Raw genomic sequence first — 14,152 nt, 5'->3', positions numbered from 1 at the left:
TTATTAGATAACAAAACATTTTCTGGACTAATATTCTTATATTTTCATTTTCATAAGCAGTAAAACTGTGAGCTAATAATGTGTACTGTCTATCATTCATGGAGCAAGTATTCACACTATTTTTTTAAGTCTTTTAACTTAGACTGCTAATACATTTGCTTCTAACAATACTGAGCAACTAAAAATCAGGATCATATACTGTATTCTTTCTACTGCAAATCCTTAGTACACATCAGGTGTTTAAATACAACTGCTATCTATTTAAAGTACCAAGGTAATATATAATTGCCTTGGCAAATACATGACTATTGTAGGCTGTACTTCACTAAACTCATAAAATATTACTAGACTTACGTAAAAATAAAGCCATTGATCTGAAGAGGTGAAAGAGGAGCTATCTGTTTTTTTTGCAAAGTAAAAAATTATTTTTCAAAGTTTTTCTTAAGTACTAACATTTGAGAAATACGTAACTTTTTTTAACAAGACATAAACTGTTTTAACGCATCTGTTACAAGTAGGAAAATGTCACTCTACCTGAGTCCATTTTTTGGTACTATTCTGCATTTGAATGGCTGCAATACAGCTGAACAGCTTTTCTGACGTGATATCTTCTGGCAATTTAGTTAGAAACTGTGCTATATGAATAAAGTCCATCTTCAGGAGAATATCTTCATATAATCGGAGGATTCCTAGTCCAGTCCTAAATAAAAATTCCTCCCCATCTCTGCAAAATACATCCCAGACTCGACAGGCCAGATCAAGTGGTAGTGACTTGCTATATAGCGTGAAAATCCTAAAATTAAGGGGGAAAAGTTACTGAAATTTTTCATTCATGTATTCATTCACTCATTAAGCATCTCTATTTAAAAAGAACAGTGCTTAATTAGGGCTAAGAAAGCAAGGGAACTACAGGCTCTCTCACCAAAAAAAAAAAGAGAAATGCTCTTTAGCACTGGCTTCGTACTTCAAAGAACTTGAGTGGTGGGAAATTAAGTAATAAATAACAGAAGTACGTTCATTTACAACATGAAGTAGAGATACGGCCTCATGTAAACCAGAGTGGCAGAGTAAGCTTGTGGTTAAGGATATGGGCTCTGAAACTAGAATACCTGAGTTTGAATCTTAGATTTGCAATTTATTGGCTGTATTACCTTGAGTAAGATACTTATCGTTTTTATGCCTCAGTTTCTTCTTTAGTAAACAAAGATAATAAAACTAACTCTGAAGATCATTTTGAAAATTAAAGGAGTTAATAAATGAAAAGCGCTTAGCATAGTGCCTGGCACATAGGAAATGATCAATAAAAGTTACTTATTATTATATGAGGAAATGAAGTACCATATTTTACTAACCTAAATGTAAAACCATAAAGTCTGACTTCTTTCTCTCTTTTCTTCTTTCCACAAACATCCCTGTCTGTTTTCCCTTCACCAATTTTTACTTACTACTTTTGGAGCATGTATACCGTCCATCAGAATCACCAAAATGGTCTTTCCCATCCCTTCTGACACTGTCTGATTGTGTACGTCTTTAACCAGTGGTACTCTGGGGTGGCACTCTAATTGGCATAGGAGAAGGGGTGCTAGAAAATGCCTTCTGATGTTGCTTTGGCAAAGCAGGTACACATTTTTTACACAGACTGTTTATCTGAGGTGGTGCCAATAAAATGTGAGCAAGGGAACTACAGGCTCTCTCGCCAAAAAAAAAGAGAAATGCTCTTTAGCACTGACATTTATTCCTCTTTGTGCACCACTGATTCTGGGATTTGTATGTTATAGTGTGCTCAACAGAGGCAGTGAAACAAAAGTCCATGTCTGCTTCTTAAATTATACACACATAATTAACTGTATAACAAAAAGCATTCTCTCGGTAGTACAAAGAATACCAACTCACTGTTAAAAAACGAGAAAGGGTACCAGGAGTGCCTAGGCATTTTCCAGGACACAGTCCTCACTTGGTATTAATTCCATCCTGTTCGTTTTATCAACAGTGATCCTGTTTTGCCTTATGTTCACACTCTTTAAGATAAACAATTGTGGATGGTTTTTTTCCCCCATTTTTGCAGACTTAGTATTTGATCTTGGTTCTCTGGGTCTCATAATGTAAAACCCTTCTTCCCATGATCTTGGCGCCTACTCAGAGGAACTCTAATGATGCACATGGGAATGGAAGAGAATACACTGAAAAATAATTTAGTTTTTTTAAGCCTAAATAGGAGTTCCTGTTGTGGCTCAGCAGTAACAACCTGACTAGTATCCATAAGGATGCAGGTTCAATCCCAGGCCTCGCACAGTGGTTAAGGATCTGGCATTGACATGAGCTGTGGTGGATCCCGAGTTGCTATGGCTGTGGCGTAGGCACACTCTTAATCAAATGTCTCCCCACAAAAATATGAGAGTTTCTCTATATGTAAGGATAGAGTTCTTTTATAGGTACGATCCTGTGCATAAGATTTACTCTAGTTCCTAAAACAGGCAAAAGTTACACTGATGCCTTTTAATTATCATATTTTATGTTTGTTGTGACTTACCAGTCTATCAAGTATATATCTGGTGTAAGACTATAAGATTTGAAATGAAGAAATAGTTTGGAGAGATTTTCTTCAAAAAATACTTCAAACGTTGCAAAATATTTCAGCATCTAAAGATAGAAATTTCAACGAAATTATTTAAGAATATACTCTAGAAATAGAGAAATTAAATTGTTAATCATAAATTAATAGAAGATCTTGCTTAGCACCTCCTTCCGCATCTTCATCAAGCATTCATAATAATTCAATGAAAAGCTTGTTTTAGATCAGATTACCTTGGTCTTCTAAATACTGTTTTTCACTCTAAAAGGTGAAAATTCAGACTAAGAAACTGACAGTCAAAGAAAAACACAATTCATTCCAAATGTCCATACCATGCTGTGATCCACACGAAAAAAGGCTAACTGGCATGGCTTATTCAGGAGATTTGCAAATGCAATGAAGGCATCTGCCTCTTCCAAGTTGAGAATGAGAACTGCTGCTATGAAGGACATGCCTTGGACCTTCAAAGGGAAAAGAAATTAATCAAAATGTGCTTTAAATAATAACTCTATATGGTTTACTTTATTGTATTCCTGGAAAATTACAAAGTAGAATTAACCAAGATTTCTTATTTTTTTTTATTTCCCAACAAAGGTAAATACTGAGAACCACTACAAATTACGAAATCTCCTTAATTTTACTTTTCTTAATCATGGGGTATAAAAAGTATTAGGGACAATTTTGGAAAAAAGAAAAAAGTACCAGCTTTCACTTGCTACCAAAGCCCATCTCAGGGTCCTATGTAGTTTTCATTATTTCTCAGTCCGAAATCTTTCAGAGTATAAACTCACAAAATTTAACAAAAATTGGGTGAGTATATTCATTGTTGTAACATATCTGTCTAAGGTAGAAAGTGAAGCCTAAGAATAAAAGAGATCGCTGAGAAGTGCTGCTGAAATTCTAAGAAAGAAGAGGTTGAAGGGGTTAGGATACTGAGGCTGGATTCCTGGAAAAGAGGTAGGAAGAAATGAGGAAAAACCACTCTAAGATGGAAAAGGATGTAAGAGCAAACACGTATAGCACTAGCCCAGCTGGAGCACAAGTTTTACAATGGGAATAATGTAAGAAATTTCTTCTTCTGAGTACTCTTTGCAGACTCTAGAGTAATTGACCATTTGATTTTCTAAAATGTAAATTCTGTAAGGACAGAGCCTGTGGTAGGAAGAATAATTTGCCCACAAAGATATCCACGTCCTAATTCCTGGAACCTGTGAAAATGTCACTACACATGGCAAAATGGATTTTGCAGATGTGTTTAAATTAAGATTGCAATGGGAAGACTATTTTGGATTATGTGTTCAATTTTTACTTTCTCCTTAAGTGCATCTTTAATACTACAACCTGTCTCATCCTCAGACCTTCACTTCCCCCCATCCCATGCCATACTTTTTCCACAGCACTTATCATCTTTTAATATAACACATGATTTACATATTTGTTTGTTGTTTATTGTTTAGCCTCCTCCTAAACTATAAGCATCAGAAAGGGAGGAATCTTTCTTTTGTTCACTGAAATAAATAAAATGCCTAGAACAAAGCCTGGCATATAGCAACAGGCACACAATAAATATTTGTTGAGTGTGAATGGATGAATAAACAAATGTAAAAATGAACATGCAACAAACCGGAGTAAGTTGTATCAGTCACCCTGTTGTGAGATCTCTAAAATTCTTCTATTTTAAGACAACGGCAAGATGGACATTTTATGATTTCTAGTAAAACATGACAAAGTGATCATACATTTTTCTTCCCTCCCAAATCCAATTAAAATAACAGCAAATAGTTAAATATTAACCTAGGAGGACACAAAGAATGGGAAATAACGTAAACAGTAGATAAAGAACATCAATAGCATTTTAGAAATTTAAATTTAACTAAATAAAGAATGTTAGAACTAAAATAGTTACTGAGGAGGAAGCCAGTAATTCAGCCACAAAATTTGGATCCGGCACTAAAGTGACCAGGCATCTCTAAAGTTGAAAGCTAGGGCTAAAACTAGGATTGGATGAAAATCTGTAAAAAGAGCCGATCTTCCCCACCCCCGCCCTGGAGGGACAGGTGCCTACTTTTCCTTCAACCTGGCGGAACATAAGAGGTTTATCCCTGAAGGAACACCAAGGAAAAGGAGAGTGAGAAAGAAGGGGAGAGAACACCACAGCAGGGACACTAAGTACAAGTTTACGTAGTGAATGGTAAAATCCCCTGTCCTCCAAGAAAGGTGGCAATCAGCCTCTGGTAGGTGATGGGAAGATTCCTTTCTGGCTAAGTTGACAGGATCAAGAAAAATAACACAGAGATACAGACATTTAGTCCTTTTTTTGAGGGCCACACCTGCAGCATATGGAGGTTCCAGGCTAGGGGTCTAATTGGAGCTGTAGCTGCCGGCCTATGCCAGAGCCACAGCAATGCCAGATCTGAGCCACATCTGTGGCCTACACCACAGTTCACGGCAATGCTGGATCCTTAACCCACTAAGCGAGGCCAGGGATCGAACCTGCAACCTCATGGTTCCTAGTCAGATTTGTTTCCGCTGTGCCATGACAGGAAGTCCCAGACATTTAGGAGCTAATACAAGGTAAGATACTATCAGATAAGATGGACAAAATGTTTACATTAAAAAAAAATAGTGAAACAAATACTTACATAACCAACATCAGGTCTGTAACATGTATATGCCCCTAATATACTATGTAAGACATCATGATATGGGCCACCCTTAGAGGAGAGAAAAATGAAATGTTAAACTATACAAATAATTGTTTCTAACTCTCAAAAAACATGTCCATAAACTTTACATTTTCTAATGACTAGTTTTAGTTTATTTAATCATTGTCAAAAATATTCTAAATGCACTTTGCAAAGATGTTTGCTAATATGGATAGAAAAATATTTAATTTTGGACAACCAAAAAAGCCAAATAAATTCACTTGATGGAATATAAGCTATATAGTTTGTGTGCAATTTTAAAGACATCTCAATTTGGTAAAATAAGATTATAATGAAAACAGATTCTTTCACATTTGAAATAATACAATTTCAGCAAAAACCATCAAGCTACACAAAATTAAGTTTTATTAATAATTTTAACCATAATGGTAACATTTTAAGTCTCATTTTATCAGTCTAAAGATAGAACTCCATGAATAAAGACTTGAATCATATATACATATAAAATATAATCATTGCTTTCCTCATAAAGTATAAGAAACTTCAAAACAGCCTTTGCACAAAGAATAAACCATTTCTTCCTATTTCAACAGTAATTCTGAAAAATGTTTAATTTTGGAACAAATTTCTCTATATTTTAACAATTTACTAGGCAAAAATTCTTTTTTTGTTTTTTGTTTTGTTTTTTGGGTTTTTTTTCTTACCTTTTAGGGCCACACCCACAGCACATGGAAGCTCCCACTCTAGGAGCTAAACCATAGATATATAGCTGCCGGCCTAAAGCACAGTTCACAGCAATGCCTGATCCCTGAGCCAATGGGCTAGGCCAGGAATTGAACCGGTATCCTTATGGATACATATCCTCAGATTTGTTTCCACTGAGCCACAACGAGAACTCTCCAATTTATGGCTTTGCCTTTTAAAAAAAAATTACAGCTATGCATTTAGAGAATTTATTCCTTTGGATTGAAAAAAGAAAGAAAAGAAAAACAGTTGTTACAAGCTGGTTAGAAACCTTTACCTTCTGAAAGATGTAGAGAGATGGAAATGTACGGGATATGTCCAACTTAATTAATTCCAGACTGGCTTCCCGATCAGCAACAGATACACCTGCATTTACCAGGAAGATAAAATTGAAGTGATTACCTGACTATATACCAAGTTCAATCTTGTAAACACAGAATGATCATACAGCATATAATATTACTTGAAGAAAGTTAAAAGCTGAATAATCAATAAATTTGAAGAAATGCCACATAGCTTTCGCTGGAACTTAGAGCCTCTCATATTAAGAAAGTTTCTATATATTTATCAGGTTTATGGTAAAGATTTCTGCTTCTAGATTTTATACGAGGTACAAGATATACATAAGACTATCGCCCCCACAATAACGAATAGGAAAAAACAAATTTCAATTGCCACATGTTTTAAAAAAAGGCTTAAGGGAGCTGTGGACACAAAGAGGTCTAGAGGATTTAAATCCCAGAAAGGAAAGAGAATTTCCTTTTTCATCCTAGGGGCAGGCGCCAGGTCTGGGAATGGGCTCAGGATTATGCTTGCCATAGACAAAGGTACTCTGCTTGGGGAAAGAGAAACCAGAAGAGCTTGTCAAGGCCACATAAGACTGATGTGGTAGCTAGAACCTGGAGAAGCCTGAATGTATATTTCTCCTGTGGGACTTTCACTGAGTGCTAGGGTAATGGAGAAGGCTGGGCAGGAAAGACAGAATCAATCACCCCAAATCACATGGCCCTTGGGAGAATGTCTTATTGAAGAGTGAGGCCTGTAATCAAAATAGCTCAGTTCTCATCAACAAATAGGGAATCCAAGATGACCTAAGTCTATCTAAAGCTGCAATCTTGGGAGTTCCCTTCATGGCTCAGCAGTTAATGATCCCAACTAGGATCCATGAGGATACAGGTTTGATCCCTGGTCTCACTCAGTGGGTTAAGAATCTGGCATTGCCAAGAGCTGTGGTGTGGGTTGCAGACATGGCTTGGATATGGCACTGCTGTGGCTGTGGTGCAGGCCTGGGAACTTCCATTGGTGCGGCCCTAAAAAGTAAAAATAATAAATAAAGCTGCAATCTTGCCCAACTTAGTTATTGACTGCACTGAGGTGATAACCCAACTGCCTAACACAAAAGAGTGAGCTTCTTCAGGGGGAATCATCAGCTTCAATTTATACATTCTTTTTACATACTATTGACATACAACTTAAAAATTTAAGGTACGCAAAGAATCAGGAAAATATGACTTATAATCAAGGAAAAAAATAGCCAAGAGAAGCAGACCTACAGATAATCCAGTACTGGAATTAGTAAAGGTGAATATTAATTATTATAAATATGTTAAAGAAAACATAAGAAATGATAAGGGAAATGTGTGGGATGAAAAGATGAAGAATTTCCAGAGCATAAATCTATAAAATTAACCCGGTCAACATTCTAGAATTACAAAGTACAATATCTGTAATTAAAGACTCATTGGACATATTTAATAGACTGGATATAAAAGAAGAAAGGATTCATAAATTTGATTATAAAAATCACCTGAACACAGAAAGAAAAAGAATTTTGAGGAGTTCCCATCATGGCACAGCAGAAATGAATCCAACTGAGAACCATGAGGTTATGGGTTCGATTCCTGGACTCACTCAGTGGATTAAGGATCTGGTGCTGCCATGAGCTGTGGTGTAGGTCACAGACATCTTGGATCTGGCGTTGCTGTGGCTATGGTGTAGGCTGGCAGCTGTAGCTCCAATTGGACCCCTAGCCTGGGAACCTCCATATGCCGTGGGTGTGGCTCTAAAAAGCCAAAATAAAAAAATGAAAATGAATTTTGAAAAATAGGAGTTCTGCCAGAATAATAAAATGATTATTTATTATTATAAATAATATATTAGGGAATAAATTAAAGTCAGTGAGTGAGGAGACAAGAGGTCACAAGAGAGGTGTGAAGTTCATAATATCTACTTAATGAGTTATTAACATTAAATGAGGTAATTTATGATGAAAATTACAATTCCTTACACACTATAAAAATTACACTATTATCTCAGCAATTGGATTTCCAGAAATGTTTAATAAGAAAGACTATCACACCTTCTATGTCATTCTCTGAACTTGTTTCACTGAAGCTTTTCCACCGTTCTTTTGCTCTTGAGAGGAAGATTTCATAAAGTTCTGAGGGAAAAAGAACAAAAATTCATAAATAATAGTAAAGAAATTTATTCACATATTTTTTACTTTTTTTTTGGCCACACCCACGGCATGCAGATGTTCCTGGTGCCAGGGAATGAACCCTCACCACTGCAGTAACCACAGCCATTGCAGTAACAATGCTGGATCCTTCACCTGCTGCACCACATGGGAACTCCTCTATTTTTACTCTTAAAAATAATGAGAAAAATCCTATTAAAAGGTCAGATATCCCTTGTGTAGCAAGCATCAAAAATGTGGCAAACTGCAAAGCAGCAAAGAAACCATAAACAAAATGAAAAGACAACCTATGGAATGGGAGAAAATAGCTGCAAAAAGTGCAACTGACAAGGGCTTAAATCTCCAAAATATACAAACAACTCATACAACAACAAAAAAAACCAACCCAATTGAAAAACAGGTAGAAGACCTAAATAGACATTTCTCCAAAGAAGACATGCAGATGGCCAACAGGCACATGAAAAAATGCTCAACATCACTAATTATTAGAGAAATGCAGATCAAAACTACAATGAGGTATCACCTCACACCCATCAAATTGACCATCATTAAAAAGGCTACAAATAACAAATGTAGAGAGGATGTGGAGAAAAAGTAACCCTCCTACACTGTTGATGGGAATGGAAATTGGTGCACCCACCATGGAGAAGAGTATGGAGGTTCCTCAGAAAACTAAATATAGGGTTGCCATATGATCCAGCAATCCTACTCCTGGGCATATATCTGGACAAAACTATAACTGAAAAAGATACATAAATCCCTATGTTTACTGTAGCATTATTCACAATAGCCAAGACATGGAAGCAACCTAAATGTGCATCAACAGATGAATGGATTAAGAAAATGTGGTACATATACACCATGAAATACTACTCAGCCATAAAAAAGAACAAAATAATGCCATTTGAAGCAATATGGATGCAACTAGAGATTTTCATACTAAGAGAAGTCAGAAAGAGAAAGACAAATACTACATGATATCATTTACATGTGGAATCTAAAATAAGGCACAAATACACCTATCTACAAAACAGAAACAAATTCACTGACACAGAGGACAGATTTGTGATAGTCAAGGGGGAGGGGAGTGAGTGAGATAGGTTAGTAGATGCAAACTATTCCATTTAGAATAAGCAATGAGGTCCTACTCTATAGCACAGGGAACTCTATCCAGTCTTTTGGGATAGACCATGATAGAAGATAATTTAAGAAAAGTTATGTGTATGTATGTATGTGTATATATATATATAAAATGTCACTTTGCTGTACAGAAGAAATTGGTACATTGTAAATCAACTATACCCTAATAAAACTGTTAAAAATGTGGCAAACTGAAGTATTTGATTCTACCAAAACTATTCATTTCACAACTAGAAAGCATAGAAAAATATTGCAGAATGGTCATCCAAATAGGTACAATATAAAATGTCTGTAAGAGGCAAGAAGAGATGCTTCCGCAAAAACAGTACCATCGTAGAATAGCAGAAACATGATTTTCTTGGAGTCAGACCTAGATTCAAATTCCAGATCTGTCACTTACTACCTGTGGGACTTCAAGAAAGGTACTTGATCATTCTGGAACTTGGCTTTCTTCATCTGTAAACTGGAGATAAATAACACCTACTCACAGGGTTACTGATTATTAAACAAGATAATTTATAAATCTCCTAAGACCTTAAAGACCCTCAACAGATGCTAGTTCTTGCTTTCCTTCTCCCTTGAAACTGGTTTCTCCATTATGATATTGCTACCCAAAACTACCTAAGCTACCCAAAGCTACCAAACTTCACACAGATTTGGTCAGAAGGGCTACATAAAAAGTCCCTACACCTGTCTTTTTACTTCAAATGCCAATCACTTTTTGAGACTACCACTCTGTGGTTTCTTATATAGGATCTCATTAAAAAATCAAGAACAGAAAAAATTGAAATTTTTTCTCAATTCTCACATTTTAACTGTTTTACTAATCATTACAGATATATAAAAATACATAAAAACAGTACTTTTCAATGACAAAACAGCAAAAAGTATTTCTTGCCCAAACAATAATACTAAGAATATTTTTTGCTTCAATTAATCTTTTTTAAAAAATTTGTTTTTAAAGGTAATACATGAATGTGATTTTTGATTTTTTTTTCTTGTGGACACACCTGCGGCATATGGAAGTAGCCACATCTGCGACCCACCCTGCAGCTTGTGGCAACACTGGATCATTAACCCACTGATCATTAACCCACTGAACCCTCATCCTCACAAAGAAAACATTGGGTCCTTAACCTGCTGAACCACGACAGGAACTCTGAATGTGATTTTTTAAAAAAATTCCATACAGAGTAAAAAATAAATTTTCTTCCCTCCAGTGCACCCGAGCTTACCAAAGCTCTAAAGATAAAAGTATGCATTCACAAACGTATACATATGTATATCTTCCTTGAAAGAAAGCGGTAACATATTACATGCACTGATCTGCATCTTGCTTTATCATACTGAAGTTGTTCCACATTAGTAGAACAAATCTGCCTTAGTATTTTTTAACAACTGTACACTATCCCAATGTATGACTGTACCATAAGTATATAGCCAGGAACCAGATCACTATAAAATAATTGAGGCTTAACTCCATCAATGATTTAATATGAGGTAGATATAATCTTAAAATTTAGACAGACAATTTGTTTGCAGTTATCAAAATGAAGTTTGCACTTTCTTTTTGCATTTATTTATTTTTGTATTTTTTTGTCTTTTTGCCTTTTTCTAGGGCCGCCTCCGAGGCACATGGAGATTCCCAGGCTAGGGGGTCGAATCAGAGTTACAGCCATTGGCCCACGCCAGAGCCACAGCAACTTGGGATCCGAGCTGCGTCTGCAACCTACACCATAGCTCACGGCAACACCGGATCCTCAACCCACTGAGCAAGGCCAGGGAATGATCCCGCAACCCCATGGTTCCAAGTCAGACTCATCAACTTCTGAGCCACGACGAGAACTCCTCTTTTTGCATTTTAGGTCTGCACCTTTCGCACAGGAAAGTTCCCAGGCTAGAGGTCAAATTGGAGCTGCAGCTGCTGGCCTATATCAGAGCCATGGCAACACCAGATCCAAGTCATATCTGTGACCTATGGTGCAGCTTTCTTAACCCACTTAACAAGACTGGGGATTGAACCCACATCCTCAAGGAGACTACATCAGTCCTTAACCTGCTGAGCCACAATGGGAACTCCAAGTTTACACTTTTTAATTTCAAACTGATTCCAAGGTAGATCCAGTTTCTTTCTTTCTTTCTTTCCTTTCCTTTTTTTTTTTTTTAGGGCCGCACCCGCAGCACATGAAGTTTCCCAAGCTAGGGGTTGAATCGGAACTGTAGCCTCTCGCCCACACCACAGCCACAGAAATGCTAGATCTGAGCCACATCTGTGACCTACACCACAGCTCACGGCAATGCTGGATCCTTAACCCACTTGAGTGAGCCCAGGGATTGAACCTGTGTCCTCATGGATGCTATTCAGATTTGTTTCTGCTAAGCCATAATGGGAACTCCAGTCCAGTTTCAATATTCCACTCAAATTTCAAAATTGTCTTGAAAAAAAAGGCTCACCTTTGGAAGTCACTAAATTGATCCAATAATAAGAATGTGGCAATGCATTTCAAAACATCAAAGTACATCTCTCCAGAAAAGATTTACAGTACTTATCTACAGTGGGAAGACCTGCAGCTCAGCTCAATTCCATGCTTGACTGTGCATGTCACACATTTTATTTTCTATCTACAAATGTAGAGCTTACAGAAGTACCTCATACTTGAACAGAGAATGCTTTGAGATAGGCGCATGTTTCACCTTCTGATTTTCTGAAAATAATGGCACTGTATAAAACACTCTCAATAAATTTCACTTTCATTATAATTTTATATTCATTATCACAAACAACTATAAAAACACTCCTTTGAAATAGCTAATAATCTTACTCCACTTACAGATAAAGAAAACTAAGACTTCTAGATGTTAAGTAATTTGCCCAAGGTCACAAACCTAATATATAGCGGGATGACCAAGATTTGAACCATATTTGAGGGACTTTAGAACCCTTTTTTTTAGTTACTTTTCTCTAACAGTGATAAATTTGAGTAAAACAAATACAACAGGAAAAGAGTCAAACTATTAGAGCCACTGAAAGTGAAAGTTATCAAAAGTAAATTTACTTTGATTGACATTCAACTTCTTTTCCACCACTAATGAAAAAGAAGAGAGTGCATACCCATTTCCTCCTGAATACGTAATTATTCAGTAGAGAGAAGCTAAAATTACTTTGAAAATAAATGATCCAGTTATTTTTACAAACCTTATAAATTTCGAGCTTTAAAAAGAACTTTTTGACTACAGTATCGCAAAAGGTTAATAACAACTTAACCAATTAACTATCAGGATACCTAACACTGTAAAGCCGAAGTTCTCAACAAAACTGCAAACAAAACTTCAGACACCAAAACTCCATCATCTCACCTATATGTAAAACCAATTCCTAAGACTTTGAACTAATACAATATGTATTCTAAGCTTAATTTAAAACTCAATCCTTCCTTTAAAATCTGATTTTCTTTACCTGTTTATGGCCATACCTGTGGCATATGGAAGTTCCTAGGGTAGGGGCGGAATTGGAGCTGCAGCTGCTGGCCTATGCCACAGCTGTGGCAATGCTGGATCTGAGCCACATCTGCAACCTATGCCACAATTTGTGGCAACACTGGATCATTAACCCACTGAGCAAAGCCAGGGATTGAACCTGCATCCTCACAGACACTATGTTGGATTCTTAACCCACTGAACCACAATGGGAACTCCTAAATTCTAATTTTTTTAATTGAAAAAAAAAAGTTGAGTTAAAAATGACATGTTTAGGAGTTCCTGCTGTGGTACAGAGGGTTAAGAATCTGTACTGCATGGCTCAGTTTGCTGTGGAGGTGCAGGTTCAGCCCCAGCCTGGCACAGTGGGTTAAAGGATCTAGCATTGCTGCAGCTGTGATGTAGGTCACAGCTGTGGGTCAGATTCAGTCCCTAGCTTGAGAACTTCTATATGCCATGAGTGAGGCCATAAAAAGAAAATAAAATTAAAGAGCGATATGCCCATTACAGGGTATTTGTGAAAATCAATTTTATAAACCATACATGATCACGCTACTAAAAGTTGGCATCACTTTTAAGACTAGATAAACATTTAGATTTTTGTTACAATTTCTGTAAAACTATATGTAGTGCTGATTGCTAATGAATATCCTTGCAGAAAAGCTTTTGTACCCAATCCTGATTATTTATTAACTTACAGTGTTAGAACTGGAATAAATGGGTCAAAGGTTACATTTTTTGGACGTTCTGGTAGATATTTCTAAAATCAGTGTTCTGTCAATTTTCTACTGTACAGCAAGGTGACAGAACACTGTAAACCAGCTATAATGGAAAAAAATAAAAATCATCAAAAAAAAACTTCTAAAATCATTTTCAGTCATACCCTCTGTGGATAATTTTCATTAATTTTAGTTACATTTGAGGAGTAAGAAAACAGTATCTTGATGCTGTTTTAACATACATGTCTTTGAATTAGTGACCACCAGGAAAACGGTTAAATAAATTCCAGTTTGGCCAAACTGTGGAATACAATACAGCTACAGTGTATATAATTATACCTGTATGTAAGACATGGAA

The 14,152-nt window shown here is 36.3% G+C and overlaps 1 protein-coding gene across 7 annotated transcripts in view; it reads right to left on the bottom strand.

Annotated features, from left to right (window-relative positions):
• TBC1D12 (TBC1 domain family member 12) overlaps positions 1-14,152 on the bottom strand; it is a 113,603-nt gene that overhangs the window by 2,052 nt on the left and 97,399 nt on the right. For all 7 annotated transcript variants that reach the window (XM_005657433.3, XM_021074011.1, XM_021074013.1 and 4 more), the window contains 6 exons: positions 8,342-8,422; positions 6,260-6,348; positions 5,215-5,286; positions 2,905-3,033; positions 2,531-2,640; positions 535-793 (listed from right to left, as the gene is read on the bottom strand). In XM_005657433.3, coding sequence (XP_005657490.1) covers positions 535-793; positions 2,531-2,640; positions 2,905-3,033; positions 5,215-5,286; positions 6,260-6,348; positions 8,342-8,422 — 740 coding nt within the window. The remainder of the gene's footprint in view (positions 1-534; positions 794-2,530; positions 2,641-2,904; positions 3,034-5,214; positions 5,287-6,259; positions 6,349-8,341; positions 8,423-14,152) is intronic.

Source organism: Sus scrofa, chromosome 14 (assembly GCF_000003025.6).
Source record: "Sus scrofa isolate TJ Tabasco breed Duroc chromosome 14, Sscrofa11.1, whole genome shotgun sequence".
Taxonomy (NCBI): domain Eukaryota; kingdom Metazoa; phylum Chordata; class Mammalia; order Artiodactyla; family Suidae; genus Sus; species Sus scrofa.
The sequence above is the reverse complement of the archived record's forward strand: the minus strand, read 5'-3'. Positions and strand labels throughout refer to the sequence as shown.